The sequence below is a fragment of the Phascolarctos cinereus genome, unplaced genomic scaffold (genome assembly GCF_003287225.1).
Source record: "Phascolarctos cinereus isolate Bilbo 61053 unplaced genomic scaffold, phaCin_HiC Scaffold_9;HRSCAF=440, whole genome shotgun sequence".
Lineage (NCBI taxonomy): Eukaryota > Metazoa > Chordata > Mammalia > Diprotodontia > Phascolarctidae > Phascolarctos > Phascolarctos cinereus.
The window spans coordinates 207,196,952-207,218,531 of record NW_027556402.1 but is presented as its reverse complement, the minus strand read 5'-3'; the positions used below and the strand labels follow the sequence as shown (position 1 = coordinate 207,218,531).

The 21,580-nt window shown below is 38.8% G+C and overlaps 1 protein-coding gene across 1 annotated transcript; it reads left to right on the top strand.

Moving 5' to 3' along the window:
• Positions 1 to 569: 569 nt before the first annotated feature.
• Positions 570 to 20,461, top strand: LOC110221021 (L-lactate dehydrogenase A chain-like). The gene is made up of 6 exons (XM_078148867.1): positions 570 to 1,016; positions 1,460 to 1,580; positions 3,440 to 3,496; positions 17,905 to 18,078; positions 18,971 to 19,088; positions 20,320 to 20,461. The coding sequence occupies exons 1-6, from the start codon at positions 570 to 572 to the stop codon at positions 20,459 to 20,461; spliced, it is 1,059 nt and encodes a 352-aa protein (XP_078004993.1).
• Positions 20,462 to 21,580: the final 1,119 nt, after the last annotated feature.

Below are 21,580 nucleotides of genomic sequence, written 5' to 3'. Positions count from 1 at the left end.
CATGGGAGAAGAGTTGATGTTTTGGATTGGCAGAATGAGCTTTGTCACCAAGAGCTCCCTACACCAATGAAATCAAAGGTCCACCCCTAAAAATTATAATACATTTCTGGCACTGAAGAGATGTTGAATAAAAGCTTATTGAATCATAAGACTTCTATGATTACATAACTTACATAATTAAACATGATAGATAATATATAAGTATGTAAGAATACTTATGTCTAAACATATAATTAATACATAATTATAATTTTATAATCATATAATGGCCTCCTGGAGTCTTCACCAATCCTGGTCCGGTGGTTTCCTGAGTAAGGCCCAGTGTGAGGACCCGCTACTCGCAGTCATTTTTTGGATTCAAAACTTGCCCTCAAATACGGCTGACTCACTAGGCCTACTTGTAGCCCCCACATGTCCCTCCTTTGGCTCCGCCCCCTACCCAGGACACCTGAACAAGCGGAGCTGCGCAGGCGCAGGAGCTAAGGGCGGGGTCAACGCCTGTTAGCAGACCGCTGTGGTTCCTGGGCTGTTCCCGCCTTCTCTCGCGGTGCCTTCCGGAGAGGAGAACTATGCGACGGTTTGGGGAGGCCCTCTGTGCGAGCAGAGGCGTGGGCCGCGGGAGCGTCGCCCTCACTCGCCCAGGCACAGCTCTGAGCCCTCGCAGGGTGGAGAGCTCTGCCATGAGAGTTGCCTGGCCTCGGGCCCCTGTGAGTAGGGAGATGAATGGGGGTGCCCCAGAGCGACGAGGCCTCGCGGCCTCGAATGGGGAGGCGGGCCCGAGCTTCGCGCATGCGCAGTGGGTGTGCGGGAGGGCGCTTCCCGGGCCTGAGACTGTCCTCGAAGCCTCCTTCTACCTGCCCAGCCCCCAGTGTAGAGGGAGGAACTCCGGATTTGAGTTCTGGTCCCACACTGAAGAGTTACTTAGCCTCTGGGTGCACAATATCCTCGTTTGTAAAGTGAAAGGGGTTGAACTTAAGAATATAGTGCATGGGGCACCCGACTTGGATCAGGAAGACGTGAGGTTAAATGCTGCTTCTGATCCTGGGTGACTATGAGTGAATCACTTTCTCTCTCTGAGCCCCAGTTTTCTTACCTGTAAAATGAGGATAACAATACTTACATTATTTTGCGAAAGTGAGATAATCTCTGTAAAGTGTTTTGCAGACTTTCAAAGCACAATATGAATGCAAGTTTTTCTTCTGCTGCCCCCTACCAGGTGGGCAGCATTTTATGGGTAGATATCACAGAATTCCAGATTTGGAGCTAGAGAAGATCTTACTAGTCATAGAGATCAACTCTCTCATTTTGGGTTGCATGTAAAACGAGCCAGCTATGAAATTTGTCATCTGTGAATTGCTACTTATAGCTCATAGAGAATCTGATGCTTTGTGTATATCTTGATAATTGTGAAATTAATCATACTAAACAGAGTGATGTGTTATTTTTTCCACTTTGCCAGGTTTCCAAGATGGTGTCTGTTAAGGATCAGCTGATGGAGAATCTTATTAAGGAGGAGTCTCCTCCCGGCAATAAGGTCTCCATTATAGGAGCTGATGCAGTTGGCATGGCATGTGCCATCAGTATTTTAATAAGAGTAAGTGAGATCCTAGAATAAGGAAGCCAGAGTTGTAAAGCTCTAATACAAGTCTGTTTAGCCTGTGAATTAGAATTTATTCACAAATGAAAACTCAAGAAACTGGCAACTGACTATTAGAACTGTTATACAGCGTATTACATGGGTACTAGTTAAGTAGTACTTGACCACTTTGAACTTTGTTTCTTTGTGTTTTTCCTTTTTACTTCTGCAAGCTTTTTGTTTCCTGGTCTTTTCTTCTCTTTTCCTAAAAGTCTTTGGCAGACTTCAGGTTTCTAAATTGTACCTGGTTGTACCTGCCAGAATTGCGTATATCCACTGGAGAAACTTGGGACTGTATTGGTTGCTCACCTCAAGTTAGAATATAATCCTCTTTTAAGCCAGTAAATCAGTATTAAACTTGAAACTTCTTGGGCTATAGACTTCTGTTCATAGGAATAGAATATTTACATGTAATTCTTCAAGCTCTTCATATAGTGGATTCCGTTCCAGAAATTAGTCAGGACTAAAAGCGTGTAAATGTCATGTCTGGTTTAAACTATGTTGTAAAACCCAAACAGAAACTAACTGTAGGTGGTCTCTGACAGCAGCTGCTATCAACTGCTAACAGTTTTTTCTTCTCCATATGTTAAAGCCTGCTCTTCATCTCTCTCATTCTACCCTCCCACATCCCCTCATGCATCTACTCAGTTGGTATATGAATGAGGGTTAGAGCATCAGTTATTTCCTGTTTTTTGTTCACAAGCTTACTAATCGATAATATGTAATATCATTAATATTTTCGTTGCTAATTAAGACAACACATAAAAGGGGAAAGTGAGTATAAATTACAATTTTGCAATTTGCGGTCTCTGTGATTTTGAGCAAATCACTAACCATTCTGGGCCTCAGTTTCCTTATCTGTAAAATTGGGGGGTTGGACTAGGTGGTCACTTCTAGTTCAGTGGTCTGTAAGTCTCTGTATGCAGGAGTCAAAGCTCATTTCCAGTATTTAGCTATCTTATATAAGTTTTTCTCAAGGTTTTGAGAATAGTTCCTTTATTGTTGTATAACTCAAGCTTTATATAGTTTTTTGAGCAGTGAAATATCCCAACAAAGCACTCAAGTCGTGTATAAATCTCTTATAGCTGCTAGACTGAATTCTCCTTTTAAGTTTAAAGAGGCTTTATTTTAGAATAAAAATGAAATAAATTGGAGGTTTGTAATTGAAGGCTTATATATTACAGCTTATGATTAACTAGGGGTTATTGTCTTTTTCTTATTAAAGTCAGCAACATCCTGATTATAGAATCATAGACTCTTGGAAGCAACCTTAGAGGTGATCTATTAACCTCTCACTAATAAGAAGTCTCTTCTTTGGATCTGCAACATAAGACATTGGTTGCAGATGAGGGTATGTTGGGGTCTGGATCTGTGTTTTATTAATGTAGGAAACTTCTTCCAGTGATGCATAATAGCAGCTCACTTGTAATATGTAGTGTTGGAGAATTTCCTGGAGCTTGAGAGGGCTCTTAACCTGGAGTCTACAGACTTTTTGTACTCGAGCACCCATGTACACAGTACACACATACACAAGTGTATGCTTGTGTGTATGTGTATGCTTATGTGTATGTATATGAACTTTTTATGTATGTTTGTATTTCAATAGAATTAGTTTCCCTTGAAATCCCATGTATTTTATGCATTTAAAAATATTATTCTGTGAAGGTTTTACCAAACTGCCAAAGGAGGTCCATGGCAAAAAAAAAAAAAGTTAATTTTGGTTTGGATGTTGAATGACTTGCTTATGGTCACATAGTATGCTTCAGAGGAAGAACTTGAATACCAGGTCTTTTTGACTCCAAGTCCCGAGTATTGTCCAGTACAGCCCCAACTGCATAATGGTTATTGTTAGCAACCCAGGTCAGACTTATTTGGATTGTTTATGGAAGCTCTTTTTCAACACTACTCTTCCTAAAAAAAGATAATTTGAACTCTGTGTCTTCAGGTATATATTCTAAAGTCAGGTATTTCCAAGTTAACTGCTTTCTAAATTGTGAGGGAAATGAAAATGGATAGGAACTGGACCTGTGATTTCATCAGTCCAGGGAACTCTCCAGGGAGGAAAGTCCTTCTGTGAGTACAAGCTGAAACCTTCTCTGTAATCTGGTTTTAGTTTCCTAAAGCATTGAGAAGCTTAAGTGTCTTGTACAGGGTCACAGTCAGCATATATTAAATGTGGGACTTGAACTCAGGCCTTCCTGGCTTCAAGTCTGACTTTCCATCCACCATGCTACACTTTTTCTCTCAAAAGAAAGGCCCATCTGGAACTTAAATAAATGAATGAAAAGGCATTTTAAAGCACTTGCTAGAAGCAAAGCCCTGTGCTAAGTACTGGGGATACAAATAGAAGAGTGGAGACAGGGCCTTCTAATGGAGGAGACAACATATAGAGGAGTTTTCAGCTACGAGTTAGTGGAAAGGCCTGTGGATGCAATGGCAAAACATCTTCTTTAGTGTAATTTCCGCCAATAAAATTATACTATTTCTGATGTTGAACTGTTAGATAGTATCAAGAACTTTGGTGTTGATAACTTTTATCTGGGACTTCAGTACATCTGGTTCCCTAGAAAGTGAAGGCCTTAGCACCTGCCTAAGCAATTGATGGGGCTCATCTCCACAGCAGTTGTTTCTCAGGTTGATGGCAGTGGGGACTGTCCTGGAAGCAGGAACTGGGGGCCGCTGACATTCCAGGACTCTTAAGAGTTACCTGACTTTTGGTTTCATTTGGCTAGTGGTTGTTACTGGTGGTGACTCGGAACATGGGCCAGTGGGCCCACTATTCAGGCACTTGAACCAGCTAAACCATAGAACCAAGGAAATGAAAGCACGCTGTCCTTATTGTGTTCAGATGTTAAAGAAGTGACTGAAAGGAGACATTTTTTGTGGAAACAATATGGCCTGAGGGGTGATTACAAAGTGATCAGGCTGATAAGCAAGGCATGCAAATCAGTAATCTGGTATTCAGTTCATTTTAATTTAATTCAGTTTGATACACATTAGGTGCCTGCTGTCTGTAGGGCACTGTGCTGGACAGTTAGAATGCAGAGATAACTACAACATGCTTAGATATAAGGAACTTCTAATTGAATGATGGGGCTGAAGGCTGCGTGTTGTACATGCAAGGAAGAGCATTGTATTTGGAGACAGGACCTGGTTTCCACTACCTGTGTGACCTCAGACAAGCTGCTTAAATTTTCCGGGTCTTATTTTCCTCATCTTTAAAATGAGGTAATTGGAGTAGAAGACCCTTCCAGATCTGAAACTTTGATCCTGGAATCTATTAACCAGCTCAAATAGAGGGAGAAGGTGATACGGGAAGAAAGGGTCAGGAAAAGTGACGTAAGGATTATGAAGAGGTGAGATCACATTCAGCTGGAGAGGTCAGAGTAGAAAAGTTGACAGAAGAGCAGGCACATCATTTCTTATGGGGTGAAAGGAATTTTAGAGGCCATATAGTTCTACATACTAGTTTTATTCTGTTTTTTTTAAATTCAGTTTTGTTTTCAATTCTAAATTCTTTCCTTCCCTCCTGCCCCTACTCCACTCATTGAGAAGGCAAGAATACAGTGTTCATTATATATATATATATATATATATATATATATATATATATATATATATATATATATATATGAAGTCCTGCATTAGCCGTGTTTGGGGTGGGGAGGGAACAAGAAAAAGAAAGGGGAAAAAAATGCTTCAGTCTGCACTCTGGTCCCTTAGTTCTCTATATGGGGTTGGATAGCGTTTTTTATCATGAGTCCTTTGGAATAGTGGTGGAGGATTATTATATTGATCAGAGTTACTAAGTCTTTCACAGTTGATTATCTTTATAATACTGCTATCACTATGTAAATTGTTCTCCTGGTTCTGCTTGTTTCATTATGCATAAGTTGTATGTCTTCCCAGGTTTTTCTGAAACCATCCCCTTCATCTTTTTTTTTTTTTTGTCTAGGCAGTGGGGTTAAGTGACTTGCCCATGGTCACACAGCTAGGAAGTGTTATGTGTCTGAGGCTGGATTTGAACTCAGGTCCTCCAGCAGGGCCCGCGCTTTATCCACTGTGCCACCTCGCTGCCCCGCCTTCATCGTTTTTTATAGCAAAATAGTGTTCCATCACACTCATATACCATTGGTTCAGCCATTCCCCATCCTAATTTTAGTGATGAGAAAACTAGGGCTTGGGATCACAGGAAAGTTAGAGTTGAGCCTTAAAGGAAGGGAGGCTCCAAAAAAGAGCCTTAAAGGAGGAAGACAGTTGGATAGTCAAGGATATGAACATGAACAAGAGATAGAGAAGGAGAGAATTGAACTAGAACAGTGGACTGAGAAAATAGTCCAATTTGCAGTACATGTATGATGAAGCCAGTTTGGAAAGGTAAGTTGTAGACAGATGATGGAAGGTCATGTCAATGTCAGCAATTTATTTTGTAGGTAATAGGGAGCCACTGAAGGTTCTTGAGTAAAGAAATAGTGTGATCATACTAATTAATTAGGAAATCATTTGACAACCATTATGAAAGATGGATTGAAGAAGGGATAAACTGGAGACAGGAAGAACAGAATTGTATTACATGATGAGATGAGGGCCTAAACTAGGGTGAGTGCATTGGGAACAGAAGGAGAAGAGAGATCTGAAAGCAGAAAAATCACAGGATTTAGAAACTGATGCAGTGTAAGAGGGTGAAGGGAAGGAAATACTCATAGATTAATAATAACGTTTATATAGCACTTGTAAGTGTTTCAAAACACTTTTTTCAGAACAATATTGAGGTAGGTAGTGCAAATACTATTTACCCATTTTACAGATGAAGAAAGTAAGGCTTAAAGAGGTGAGGTGATGGAATTATTGAATAAGTCTCAGAATAGGAAGAGATTTGAAAGTCATTTTATTCAACTGATATCTTTACAAGAGTACTCTCTAGAATAATAGTAGCTACCATTGATAGAGAAGGACTCTTACCAAGTTGTCCTCCTGCCTCTGCTTGAAGGTCTTCAGTGAGGAGAGACAAATCACTTTCTGGGACAGCCCTTTCTACTTGAGGTTGGTTCTAATTATTTTAAAAATTAAATAATTTTTAGTTTTCAACATTCACTTCTATAAGATTTTGATTTCTAAATTTCCTTCCCTTCCCCTTTTCCCAAGACTGTGCAGTCTGATATAGGCTCTGCTTATACATTCATATTAAACATTTTCACATTAGTCATGTTGCAAAGAAGAATTAGAACCAGTGGGAGGAAGCAAGAGAAAGAAGAAACAACAACAACAACAAAAGAGGGTTAGCTTTAATTATTAAAGAGTTATTTTTTTACATCAAGTCAGAATCTGGCTCTCAAAATCTGCCACTCATTGCAAGTCCATTTTAGCTGTTAACATTGAAAATAGCTATGATTTTCTCCATAAATCTCTCATGACCAGACCTGATGGCCCTAGTTTTTTCATCTTTATTTGTCATTTTTTTCATTCTCATTATCCTATTTGCTTTCTTATGGAGCTGCTCCATTTTTGTCAGTATTTTTCCTAAAGCATGGCACTTAGGACTGAACATACTACTTCCCTTGTAGTCAGATAGTGGCAGAATACAGGGGCCCTTTCACTTGCCTTGTTTTGGATATTGTGATTCTGTTTATTCAGTCTGAGAGCCTAACAGTGCTGGTTTTGGAGTCAGGAAGACCTGAGTTCAAATTCCACCTTTGAAGCTTGCTAGCTACAAGATAAACTACATTTTAATGTAATTTGTGAGGTGTAAATTCATCCCATGGACATGATAGAGTATAAGTCTTATAAAGATTTGCATATTATGACTTGCAGGGATTAGGACATCTTATGTTCTGTGTACTGATTTTACATGCTATTTGAAATAGTGGGACAATTGAACTTGGCTAATAAACTCTTACATTTATGTGAAAACCTAAAAGAAAAAAAGAAACTTGGTAGCTGTGTGACTGTGGGCAAGTCACAGCTTGTCACAGAATATCAGTTTCCTCATTTACAAAATCGTGCCCACAGGAAAACACTTGTTAGGAAAATTCTTTGATTTGGAAAGTGAGGCTATTTGAATGCTAGCAGGGGCCACTTTAACTTGCTGCAGGGAAGTCACTTTTATTATCTGTCCATCTGGTCTCCTTTTAGCCACAGAAGCTGCACACGTGTGAGCTAGTTAAAAAACTTAGAGTATCTCAGATATTTGCGTTGAACAGCAAGGGAGAGCTTTTTTTTCCCCCTGCTGTAAGGCAAACCTTTCGAATGTTACATTTTATAATGTGTAGGGGTTTTTTTTCCTTTTCTTTTCTTTTTTGGGTTAATATGTAGAATTTTAAAGATGGTGGAAACGATACAGCAATCATAAAATTGTGTAATTCTGAGAGCAATATTTAAAAATTCTCAGGAGAAGGTTTACAGTATTGAGAATGAATTAAATTTAAATGTAGTTTACATTAAATATCGCTTGAAATATCTGTATCTTTCTTTACACTGCAAAAAATCCAAACCCCATGGGATGATTTATAAGATGGTTGGGTTGTAAGCTGTGACCACTTTTCTGATTGTTATTTTGGATGTTAATGTCAATGTAAATAAAGGTTTTTATTTAAAGCTGGGAAAAAAAAGTGCCAGTAATACCTGTGCTGCCTACCATATGGAGTTATTGTAAGGCTCAGAGATAATGTCAGTAAAACAACTTTACAAAGTTGAAAGTCCTGTATAAATGTCTGGGATTATTATTGGAACTCGTATGTTACATGTCTCACTGTTAAATCAGAACACATTAGGAGGACAGCTCTTTGGGGGCTCTACCAGAGACTTTTTCCTAGGTTACAGTTACTTTCTCATTGGGTCTGGTTATTTAACCAGTTCTTGAACCTACCCAATTGTACTGTTATTGATTCTGCTTTTCTCTGATTGACTAGTTATTTTGCCACAAAAGGAAATGAGAATGGGCATGAGAATTTAGCTTATGTTATAAGGGTGTATCGTGAGATAAGATTGAATGGCTATTAGCACTAGATGATGGAGGAATTTGAATACCAGATGAGGAGTTTGAACATTACTCAGTAGAGCCCCTGCAGATATTTCAGCAAAAGAGTGATTTGAACCTTCTTTAAAGGGAGATCATTTTGGTTAAATTAAGAAGAATATGTCAGTTTTTGGAGATCACTCCAAAGGAGGAATTCCAAAATGCTGGGAGTGATGTATGCTGAGATAGAATAAGGTCCTTTCCCATCCCACAAACTCCAGGTAGCTACTTTGAAGGAGTGAATGGCACTCTGTATAATAGGCTGTATAATAACAAGGAACAAGCATTTATTAAGCATCTACTATGTGCCAGGCACTATACTGACTCCAGGCCCAACACTATGACATGACTTTATGACATGACTTTAAAGACACAGTGGGGGCAGGTAGGTGGTTCGGTGGATAGGAGCATCTAGGTGGCACAAGAGATAGAGCAGTGACCCTGAAATCAGGAGGATCTGATTTCACATCTTGCCTCAGACACTTACTAATAACTGTGTGATCCTAGACAAGTCACTTAACCCTGATTGCCTCCCAAATAAAAAAAAAAAAGACACACTGAATACAGGATGAGGGGAGAGTTCAGCCTTCTGACCAGCCCACAGACAGGGCAAATTTGTTATAAAGGAGGTAAAATAAAAATAGTAGAGAACTTTGGTAAAAATAGTTCATAGGATCAATATTTAGGTCTGGAAGAGCCCAAGCTCTTCAGTTGACAAATGAGAAACTGCCTTTTTTTGTACTCTGAGTTTTTTCCTCTCCTTCAGATATCTTATCATTAGTACTCTGGTTGGTGATGACACTGATCAGAAATCCTAAGTTTTTCAAAATTGTTTATCTTTACAATATTGTTAAATTTTCTCCCCCTGGTTTTTATAAGTCTCCCCAGGTTTTATTGAAACCAACCTCTTCATCATTTCTTACAGCATAATATTATTACATCACATTCATGTACCAAAAACTTGTTTAGCCATTTCCCAAGCATCCTCTCAGATAACTGTTCTTTGCCACCTCAAAAATAGCTATAAATATTTTTGTACATCTAGTTTATTTTGCTTAGGACTAATTTCTCTCTTAATTTACCCTCCCCACTAATTCCACTTCCCCTTTCTCCCTTCTGTACTTTCCTTCATATTTTCTTCATGAGTGAAAAGTGTACCTGTACCCAGCTCTCTGTGTGTGTGTGTGTATGTATTCTTCCTTCCTTTTATTCATATGAGAGTTCAAGTGTCAGCTACTCCTCCCTTTCTTCTTGTTTGTTTAGACTTCTGCTTGTGCATCTTGATTGTGTGAGATAATTTACCCCAACTTGCTTTTTCCTCCATCTGCCCCAACTCTGCTCAGTAGATTCTTTTTTCCTTTTCTGTCCTTCTCTTAAGAAAATCAAGATAAGAGAACCATTTCCAGTCTTGTTTAATTAGATTCTATGACCCCTGATGATAGAGTTCAGAAAGGAAACGTGTGTCATCTCCCCATATTAGAATGTAGAGTTTATCCTTATTTAGTCCTATGTCATTGTTCATGTTTACCTTTTTGTTTCTCTTACCTCTTGTGTTTGCATTTCAGACTTTCTACAGAACTCTGGAGGTTTCATCAGGACTGCTTGGCAGCATTCTGTTTCATTAAAAATCCATTTATTTTTCCCTGTAGGAAAAGACTTAGTTTCGTTGGGCAAGTTATTCTTTGGTTGTAAGCTTGTGTCATTTGTCTTTTGGAATACTGAATTCCAAACTCTCCACTCCTTGGTAGTTGTGGCTGCTAAATCGAATGTGACCCTGACTGTATGTCCTAGGTACTTGAATTCTGTTTTTCTTTGATTTGGAAGCTCTGGATTTTGGCTGTAATATTCCTAGAAGTATTTGTTCAGGGGTTTATTTCAGGAGGTGACTAATGGATTCTGTTTCTGTAATACAGAACATTATTTTGCCATTTAGGTAGTAGGGCCCTTTAAGCCATGGAAAGCAAAAGTTGGTGCTTAATCTTGCCCCAGACCTCTTTCCTCCTAAATCTAAACAATAGTGAAATGTACTCTTGCGTAGCTCAGCATAGCCCGTACCTCCAACGCAAATGGATAAGAAAGCTTGCAATATAATTGCTTTAGATAATTAGGTTTATAGCAGAGCAGGACACCTGGTCTGGTTTGTGTGATCTCTGACCCGTAATAATGGGGTGCTCGGGTGCTTGTGCTTGTACTTGTGCCCCAGTTTCTCCCTAGTCTCAGAAACACTGTCTCTTAACAACCATTCCCCAGCCCCAGGACACTGTGCCTAGCAGTTATTCCTGCATGGGCCTCAGCATGACCCTTATCTGTCTCCCTGGTTTAGCTACACAGAGCTGGGCTGCTCAGGCCCCAGCCCTCAGATCATGTCTCTGGAAGCCTCCCAATTCCTTAGTAAGTTCCTGTGTTGTGAGAAAGCTTTCCCTTGTTGCAGAGCATTCTCTCATCAAGACAGAGGGAGAGGGGTGTCCTTGGCCAGCCAAAGGACTCTTCCTCCTGCCAGACTCCAAAGATCCATCCCCCTCCCTGTCCGGTATACTCCCTGTACTTTCCCATCCATAGCCCCCAAAGACACCTGCATCTTTGGATTACCTCATCAGTGTTCCTCACATTTCTTTCCCATGCTCTTTTCCATATAAACCCTAGCTTGACCCCTGATGGCGGCTGCTCGATTTGGATGTGCATACCCCTGGCAGCCGCACGCTAATAAATCCACATCCTAAATTACGTCTGGGTCTCGCTCGCTGATTTCTCAGTATTATAACATTTCCACTTTGCCCTCCAGTTCTAAGGGTAGTTAAGTTCTAAGGGTAGTTTTAAGTTCTAAGGGTAGGTTCTAAGGTAGTTTTCAGGTTTCTTGAAATATGCTATTTAGGTTCTCTCTTTCGTTCTCCCCCTCTCCCTCTCTCGCTCTCTCCAGCTATTACTCCTTCCCACTCCGTCTCTCTGGCATAGCATTCAGATAGTCCAATGATTGTTAATTTTTTTCTCCTTAATCTGTTTTCCAGGTCATTTGTTTTTCCTGTGAGGCTCCTTACATTTTTTTACTTTTTTTTTGTCTTTTGACTTATAGTATTGTAACATAGTAACATAGTATGTTATAGTATTTCCTGTTGTCTCATAGACTCATTATCTTCTGTTTAGTTGCAATTTTAATTTTCATATAGTTTGTTGCTTGGGCATGGTTTTGTACCTCTTGTTCCAAACTGTTTAATTCCCTTTCTGATTCTTTCCTAAATAGTTTTCTCTCTTTTTTTTCTTCCAAAGTTTTTCTCTACCTATCTCATTTTATTAAGCTCTTACTCCATCTCTTACAGGAATCCTAGTTGAATGTGTTTCTGTGGTGTGTTTTTCCTTTAAGGTTTTGCTTATAGATATTTTAGATTTACTCTCTTTTTGAATGTCTTGAATGTTCCTGCCACCACAATAGCTTTTAATGGAGGGATTCTTTTTTTGCTTGCTCATTCTTGCATCTAACTTTCTGATTTTAGACTGACATTTTCTTGCTTTTTTATTTTTTGCTTTTTTCTCAGTGGTATGGCTAAGAAGGAAATGTTTTGCATAATTTCACATGTATAATTGAGTTTTGCTTGTCTTCACAGTAGGTAGAAAAGGGGTGGGAGGGAGGGAGAGAATTTGGAACTAAAAATTTAAAAAGAATAAAAGGTTAAAATAAATTATAAATTTTGGGGGCAAGAGTAAAACCCTCCATAATTTTGAAAAAAAATGAATTCCACCAGCAGTCATATCTAAAAATATATGTCAGTGTACCTTTTGTCTATCACCTCTGTGATCTTACATGGTGTTTTTTGCACTTTTATAATGCATTTATTATAAATCTTTGAGTACTGAGTATGTGCCTTTCTCCTTACAAGTTTTGTGGGGGCAGAAATCCTCTTATCTAAAAATTGTTTCTCCCCTACCGGTCTTGTGAGGTTGATGATTTCTGCATGTTGAAGGTTTTTAAATGGGAGTTTGTTGATTATTTGTCTGAGATGTTATGAAGGGGATCTCTCAGTTATGGGTTTGACTATATGAACTATCCTAAGCATCTGTCTACTTGTATCCTTCTGATAATTTCACAGCTATGGTTGAGGGCCACACGCTTTCAGTGCTCCTATAGGGGTGTGTAGTCTGGTCAGGAGATCTGTTAACTACCATCTTGGTCTGAGTTCTGCAAGTTGCTGACCCAGATTTGGGTGTGTTGGCTTGTTGTTTTTTGGGAATTTCAGTGGACTGCTGCTTGATTTAGCTACTGTGGGCTTGCTTGGAGGCTCTGTGCCATATGGCACCCATTCGTGTACCCAGCAGGGGACTGCTCAGTGATCCCCTGGGATCTCTTTCTGGTGGTCCTCTCTTGACCCTCTTAATGCCTGGACACTGGAATGCTTCTTTCAGACTTCTTTCCCAGTGCCCACAGATTTCTCTGTCCATCAGCCCATCCTAAGTTGGAAAAATGACTCACTATGACTTACTGGCTTTTCCAATGTAGTGCATTCTCTAGATCTTTGTTAAGGAGGTGTGGGGGGAGAGATATGCTCTAATGCTTCTTTTCTGCCATCTTGATTTAGCATTCTTCTGCCCTCTGCCAAAAAAAAAATTATTTACTTTCTAAGTCCTATAGGTCTCTTGTAAGTTTTTTTATATTGGGTGCTTTTAAAATGACTGTACCTTTAAAAAATTTTAAAAGTACTCTATATATGGTAGATTCTTATTTGAACTTCATCATGACTCTGTGAGGCAGGCAGTATGAGTATTATTCTCATTTTATAAATGAGCAGACTGAGGCTCAGAGAGGTTTAAATGGCTTGCTCAGGGTTTTACAGAACTTGTAAATGTCAGGGGCAGATTTTCAGTACCGGATTTTTCTAACTATGCCACACTGCCTGTAAGTGTGGCATTAACAATCTTAAATTGGATTTAAATAAATTTTGAGAAACAATGTTTTAAAATAGATATAAAGTGAATTTCCTCAGCTATAAAACGGGGGTGGGGGTGTGGGGGGAGCCTGCCGGCGGTAGGAAATTTTTCTACACCTTCCAGTTCTAAATCTGTTATCCCCAAGACTTTTTCTTAGTGTATCAGTTCTCAGTAATGCCATTTCCAAAACTCTTGGTGATGGTGTTTGAAAATAGTTTTTGTTCTGTTTAGTAATTTAAATATTCCTACCAAAATCTAGTTTGTTGTTCAGTTATTTTTCAGTCATGTTTGACTCTTGGTGATTCTATTTGAAGTTTTCTTGGCAAAGATACTGGAATGGTTTGCCATTTCCTTTTCCATCTTATTTTACAGAGGAGAAAACCGAAGCAAACAGGGTTAAATGACTTGCTTAGGGTCACATAGCTAGTAAGTATCAGAGATCGGATCTGAACTCAGAAAGGTGATTCTTCCTGACTTCAGGTCCAGTGCTCTATTCACTGTGCCACCTAGCTTTTCCCAGTTTAGAGGGCAGTGATAGCACTTGCATTCCTTTGGTTGGTTGAAGTGCAACTAGTTGGTAAGAATAATTGTTTAAATTATTCTTAGATTCTTCTTTTCTTCCCCTTCCCATTATCTGCATCCCAGGCAAACTTATCCTAGTCTGTCTTATCCTGGTCTCTCTCCATTTTGTGGCATACTAGAACCTGTCCCTTACCACGGGAACTGCCCCGCATCATTCCTTCCACAGAGAATTGTCTCAGTTATCTTTCCAGCTGTTGGCCTCAGATGCATTTTGTAGTGCTTATTTTAGCCTATAGAACTGCTACTTATGATTCTGAGTTCACACTATTTATTTAGCAAACCTTCTTTGTATAAATGTAAAGGTAAAACTTAATCCAACCTCATTCATGTTATTGCAAATTACAAATTACTGGGTTTTACTGTATTGTCTTCATCTAAGTTACCAGAACAGATCTTGAAATCTGCTTTAAAAAATTAAAATTTTATGGTCATTCAGTGAAATAGAGGACTTTCAAGCATTCTTGATGAAAAGACCAGGGTTGAATAGAAAATTTGACTTTCAAATACAAGACTCAAGTGGAACATGAAGAGGTAAACAAAGAAGGAGAAATCATAAGAGACTTATTAAGGCTGAACTGTTCACATTCCTGCATGGAAAGATGATATTTATAACTCATGAGACCTTTGTCAGTATTAGGGTAGTGGGAGGGGAGAAAATTATATGTATGTATAGATAGATAGATAGATAGATAGATAGAGGGCACAGGGTGAGTTGAAGATGAAGGGGTGATATCTGGAGAATAAAATTAAGGGGTGAGAGAGGATTATACTAGGAGAAGGAGAAAGGGAGAGGTAGAATGGGGTACATTATCTCGCACAAAACAGACAAGAAAAGGTTCTTACAGTGGAGGGGAAACAGGGGAAGGTGAGAGGAAATGAGGGAATCCTCTTCTCATAGGATTTGGCTTACGGAGGGAATAACACACACACTCAATTAGGTATTGAAATCTGTCTTATCCTACAGGAAAATAGGGGAGGAAGGGGACAAGAGAGCAGCAGGGGGATGATAGAGAGGAGGGCAGATTGGGAAAGAGGGTAATCAGAAGTAAATACTTATGAGGAGGGACAGGGTCAAAAGAAAGAATAGAATAAATGGGGGGGAGCAGGATAGGATTAAGGGAAATAAGAATTAGTTTTTCACAACATGTCTACTATGGAAGTGTTTTGCATAACTGCACATGTATGGCCTGTATTGAGTTGCTTGCCTTTTCAATGAGGATGGGTGGGGTGGGAGGAAGGGAGAAAATTTGGAACCCAAAGTTTTAAAAACACATGTTTAAAAAAAAATGTTTCCACATACAACTGGGAAATAAGAAATACAGGAAATGAGGTACAGAAATCTATCCTGCCCTACAGGAAAATAGAAGGGGAAGAGGATAAGAGAAGAGGGGGGAGAGATAGAAGGGAGGGCAGACTAGGGGAAGGGGTATTCAGAATGCATGCCATCTTGGGGTGGGGGAAGGGCAAGATAGGGTGAAAATTTGGAATTCAAAATCTTGTAGAAGTAAATGTTGAAAACTAAAAATAAATTTATATTAAAAAAAAAGATAAGAAAACTTCAAATGGGGTCATGAAGAGTTAGACATGACTGAAAAACAACTGAACAAAGAAAAAATTTCTAACAGAGCTAATCCAAAGTAGAATGGTCTACTTTGGGAAGCTGTGGGTTTCCCTTTTGTTGGAGGTCTTCAAGCAAAGGATCAGTAAGCACCTGCTAAATATGTTGGAGAACTTATTTTTGTCCATGTAGAGGGTGCCCCAAAAGTATTTGTGCAGTTTTAAGCAATTGAAGTCTAGTTGCACTGGCTGACCATTGAGGTCACTACTAACTCTGAAGTTCTGTGATTTCCCCCCCACATATCTTTATATCCCAAATAACTAGCACAGTCAATTGCACATATTAATGTTTTAATGAATATTTGTTGAATCTGACTCTTTTTAAATAAGATAAGACCTCAGTTTAATACAGATACGACTGAGTCATCCTCGAAAATGTCTTTGGTTCTCACTGGGTGTGTAGTGTAAGGCCTTCAAGAAAGACCTTTAAAATCTTTAGAATAGTTGACTACTGCAAGTCTTGGCAAAGTGACATAGAATAATGGGAAGAGGACTAGATTGAGAATCACATTGTGTGATCTCATCCAAGTCATTTTATTCTCTTTGTTTATACATCTCTCAATTAGGATTAATCATAGCTTGCTCCTTATGATGTCTTAAGGATAATAGGCAAGAAAGAATATAGATATTTTTAGGTAACTGGAAGAAAGTTACCTTACAAATTTTCAGTGGAAGTACTATATCTATCTCCTCCTTTCATATATAATGTTGTCTTTGAAGTCAGCCACAGGTGTAAGTTTTCTAAGAACTGTGTCTTTTTAAAAATTAAATGCTTTTTAAAAAAATCTAGCATTAAACATCAGTACAAATGGCCCCATTTAACAAGTATTTATATTTAAATTGATGCAGTTCACTGCATAAGACATAGTAACTTCTTAGTCTTCTTTATCAAGATCCTTTGTAATCTTTCTGGAGAGCAATCTGGCTGTGAGTTGTAAAAGTTCCAAAAATAATCAAACCCTTTGACCCAGAAATTACATTCTTGAAAATATTATTCTTAAAACAATAATCAAAGGACTACCTGTACAAAGGTTTTCTTAGTGACATTATATGCCATTTTTTTATTGTACTATAAGAAATGATGAGCAGGTAGACTTCAGAAAAACTTGGAAAGACTTATATAAACTGATGCAGAATGAAATGAAAAGAATCAGGAAAACATTGTACACGATAACAGCCACATTGTGGGATGACTGATAGACTTAGCTCTTCTCAGCAATGCAAGCATCTAACATCTCCAAAAGACTCACGATGGAAAATGCTATCCATATCCAGAGAAAGAACTATGGAGTCTGAATACAGATGGAAGCACACTATTTGCTCTCCTTTTCTTTTGTTGTTTTATTTTTTTTCTTCTTTCTCATGGTTCCTTCCCTTAGCTATAATTCTTCTTTGCATCATAACTAATGTAAAAATATGTTTAATATGAATGTATGAGTAGAGCCAATATCAGATTGCATGCCATCTTGGGGAGGGGGAGAAAATTTAAAACTCAAAATCTTGTGGGAGTGAATGTTGAAAACTAAAAATAAGTTAATTATTTAAAAAAAATTAAAATTTTAGATATTTACCTTAAGAACTCAAAATTGTCTATTCTGAGTTTACTTTGTGTAGTTGGCTTTATTTAACAAGCCTGGATGAGATTATTAGTGACTCTGTTAACAAATGTCTTTTTTTTCCCTAATTGTTTTTAGCTCTTTGTGGATAATCTGGGTCTGTCTTATTGTACCAGCGGGCTTTGGGGGGGTGGGGGGGGAAGGGAAGGTATCATGTATTATTTCTATCTGTTATTTTTGGAGATGTTAATTTTCTTTAAATGAGTAACACCTAGTTGAATGAACATTCTGTGTTCAAGTCTCTTTCACATAACTGATTTATTAATCTTGGTTTAGATAAGCAAAAAAATTATCAATTAAATAGAGTACCACTTCCATCAGGAGGCCTTTCCTGGTGCTAGTGCATTCTCATGCAAGGTTACCTTGTGTCTGCCTTATTGTATCTTGTATATGCCTATATATGTACGTGTGTCTCCCTCATTAGATTGTAAGCTTCTTGAGGGCAAAGACTAGTAAGCACTGAAATTCTTCTTTCTTGATTGCTTGATGTCTTTTTCAGACTTGAATTTTTTTCTTCCCAGTGGATGTTCTGACTTACGTTGCCTGGAAGCTAAGTGGCTTTAACACATACTGCATCATTGGGAGTGGCTGCGATCTGGACACTACTCGTGTTCGTCTCCTAATTGGGGAGAGGATGGGTATCCATGGCAGTAGTTGCCATGGGTGGGTCCTTGGAGAGCATGGAGACAGTTCTGGTAAGTCTAAAGCACTGTTCCTTCAGGCTTTCTGAAATTTATTTTGTGATATCAGATATCATCATAAATAAGCCATATCAGTGATTCTCTGAAGACATTTTTAAACTTTGAGAAAATTAAGGCTTGGATACATTGGGTACACCAGGGGTATGGCTAAGAATGTATGTTTTTGTGTTTTTTCTTAAACCACTGGTTGAAGTAATACTATATGGTTTATATTTAACTTGAACAGTGTGGTTCCTAAAGGTCAGCAATTCAATTAAGGCAAAGCCAAGGGATCAAATTATGATCAGAGACATACATAGAGAATTAACAGGAAGGGAGATCAGTGATAACTCTACAAATGCTAAGAACCTACTGGATACAAGCCCTAATCAGGCATAGGGTGGGGGTGTCATATAAATTAAAACTCCAGAATAAAGGAAAGTGTGTTAATAACCTCTTACCACATTGACAGTCAACTATGTTTTCCTAGTCTAGTCTCTTCAACTAGAGCTCCAGAAAAATGTTCCTGGGCAAAAGAGCCCATAGGATGTGGCCTGACTTCTTAGTCATGGCAATAGAAAAGTATGTGAAGGCAAAAGAGGATGCAAATAATTTATGGTTATGACTTGAAAATAATCAGATCTTGTTGTTAGCAACTCAGTTTATACCTTGGAACTGTATGATGTTTTTCAGTCCTTCAGGTTTTCACATTAGGGATAAAATACCTAGGTGGCTTTTAGCAGTCCTAGAGTTATTTTTCTCCTTTGACTACAGAGGGGTTCCTGGAAGGACGAGATAGTACTACTAGTAGGAAAAAGGACTCTTAAGACAATTATTACAGTATTTGGGAAGAAGTAACTAATTGGATGCTAGAGAATAAGTATATTCTTATATACTTTTATTTTAGTGCCTGTATGGACTGAGGTGAATATTGCTGGTGCTTCTCTGAAGAATTTTAACCTGGACATAGGAACCAGTAAAGACATGGAACAGTGGGGATATCTGCATAAAAAGGTGGTTACCAGGTCAGTTGGCTTTAATACTTGGCAGTTGGCTTTAAAAATGAATTCTGCTTCCAACGACACATACATGTATAGTTTTTCTGTCTTCAAAATTCATAAACTAGAGGCAAGATCATTTTCTTGTTAAGTTGGGCATTAAAGTTATTAGTGAAATAAAGAAAAGGAATGTAACCAAAACTGGCAAGGAATTTCTAGGATGAAATTTTGGGTGATGATTTCATTTTGGTGACATCAAATCATTTGTTACTGTGGACAAGGGTTAGACTGACTTGAGGTGTAGGGCAGTGAGAGAGGTCTAGGTGCAAGGATACAAAGTCTGATCACACATCTGGTAGCTTAAGGCAAGCTGTAATGACTGTTCTTTGATCCCTTCCATAACCCTTGCTTGGCAGGAGATGCAGTAGCAGGCTAGGATTGGTTATTAGATATTGAGGACTTAATAGTAAGTTTGGCATGAAAAAGAGAGGGAGAAAAGAGTGGAAAAGAATGATAACAAGAACAATTACAGCCACTGCTTTGAGGTAACAGGAAATTGACCTCCAGAGGGCAGAGAGTATCTGCACAGTGCACTCTTAGGGATTGATGTGCATGTGTGGAAAGGGGGCCTCTCCTCATGTTATGAGAAGAAATCTACGAGGGGACTTGAGGATGGGATAAAGGAGACGATATCTTCATACATCACAGAGAATGAAGGGCTCTATAGGAAAGTTGTTTGTCCTTTGTTCTCGAAGAGGACCAATGACATCATAAGGATGATGTCTTGACTTGTGAGTGACTTGGATTTAAGTGAGGCAGAGCTGTACAAAATCATCAGCCTCGTTCCTCCAGAGTCATCGGAATCCAGTGGCAAGACGTAAGTTAAGATGACTGGTGATGACCCAGATAGAAAAGAGTTATCTGCCTTTTTTCTACTTCTTTTGGAGGGCTTCTCTTTTGACTCTGCTTAGACACTTAGGTTTTTGTTTTTGTTTTTGCTTCTTCCTCAGTTGCTACTGTTAAGGGTTAGCTAGCATACTGACACCTACTAGTCATGGCTGCAGCTGATGTGGAAGCAACTGGGAAAGTCCTGGCCTTGATATTCAAGTGTTACGGTCTCTCCTAGTTTTAGTAGTCATGGTGGTTTTGATCCATGTTCCTGGTCAGTTGCTCTGTTAAATTTGAGTATAATAATAGCTGCTTTTCTAACCTGACTGCATAGAAGCTTGATTTTTAAAAAAATTTCTCCCAATTATAGTGCTTCTGATGTGATCAGACTGAAGGGCTATACCTCCTGGGCTGTTGGCTTGTCTGTGGCAGACCTGACAGGCACTATTATGAAGAATCTTAAGAAAGTTTGTTCGGTTTCTACCATGATTAAGGTAAAACATTATACTTGATTCTTTTAATGAACCTTTACTGCACATTCAGTGTATGTCTCCATTTGGGCAAATTCAGAATGTTGGGAGTAAATACGGCTAATCTTTTGGGATCAGTGTCACCAGGCAAATACCATGCTGTCCCCCCAAAACAATAGTTGGTGTTGTCAGAGACAGATTTTTGTTTGGATGGTCCTTTGAACTGTAGATCCTGAGAAAGAGGGCTGGATGGGACAGCAGTGATCATCTAGCATAAACCCAGCATTCTACAGATATGGAAATTAATCCCCAAAGAAGAGAAGTGACTGGTTTAAGTGATAGAGCCAGGTCTCCTGTATTCTCTATGTGATTCCATATCACCAAATGAGCAGAGTCTATCACCCTAAAACTCATTTACCATGGGAAACACTACAGATAATGTAATGACTGTGATAAAGGGATTGCCATTCAATTCAGCAAACATTTATTAAGCACCTAGTACATGCAAGGCACTGTCCTGGAGATACAGGGATAGATATGAAAGTCTGTCATCTAGGAGCTTACATTCTATTGTGGGAGGCTGGGGAACAATAAAATAAATACAAGGTAATTTAGGAAGAGAAAGCCCCAACAGCAGTAGGGATCAGGAAAGACTTCAGTTCTCAAGGGGGTCAGCTCAAAGAAGAAATAAAAGGGGATGGAATCAAGAGCACAAGTAAGAGAGATTATTTTTAGCAAAGTGAAAGCCCACCTATTCATTAAAGATTGGCACAAAAAGGGAGAGAATAGAGTATGATAAAGAGGGGTTTTGAGTTTTGCAATGTGAGAAGAGAGGGAACTCGTGACAGAGGGCCTCAATTTTCTCTGTAAAGTAAAAGTGAGATCCTCTGTTGAGGATAAAGAAGTCATGTAAGAGTTTATAGGAGAGAGGAGACAATTTGGAATTGCATTGTGGAATATAGATGATAGATTAACAAAAGAATAAAAGGATTGCAGTGTAGCTATGAGGGGTCTCATTTGTGAAGTCATAAATTTGTAGTGAACACAGTAAGCATGATCTTGTGACTTTCTCTAAGAATATTTAGCAGCACATGAGTAGAAAAGGATGGGCAAGATGGGAGGTAACCCAGGGGTAGTTTAGCAAGGCATGACTAGCAGTTG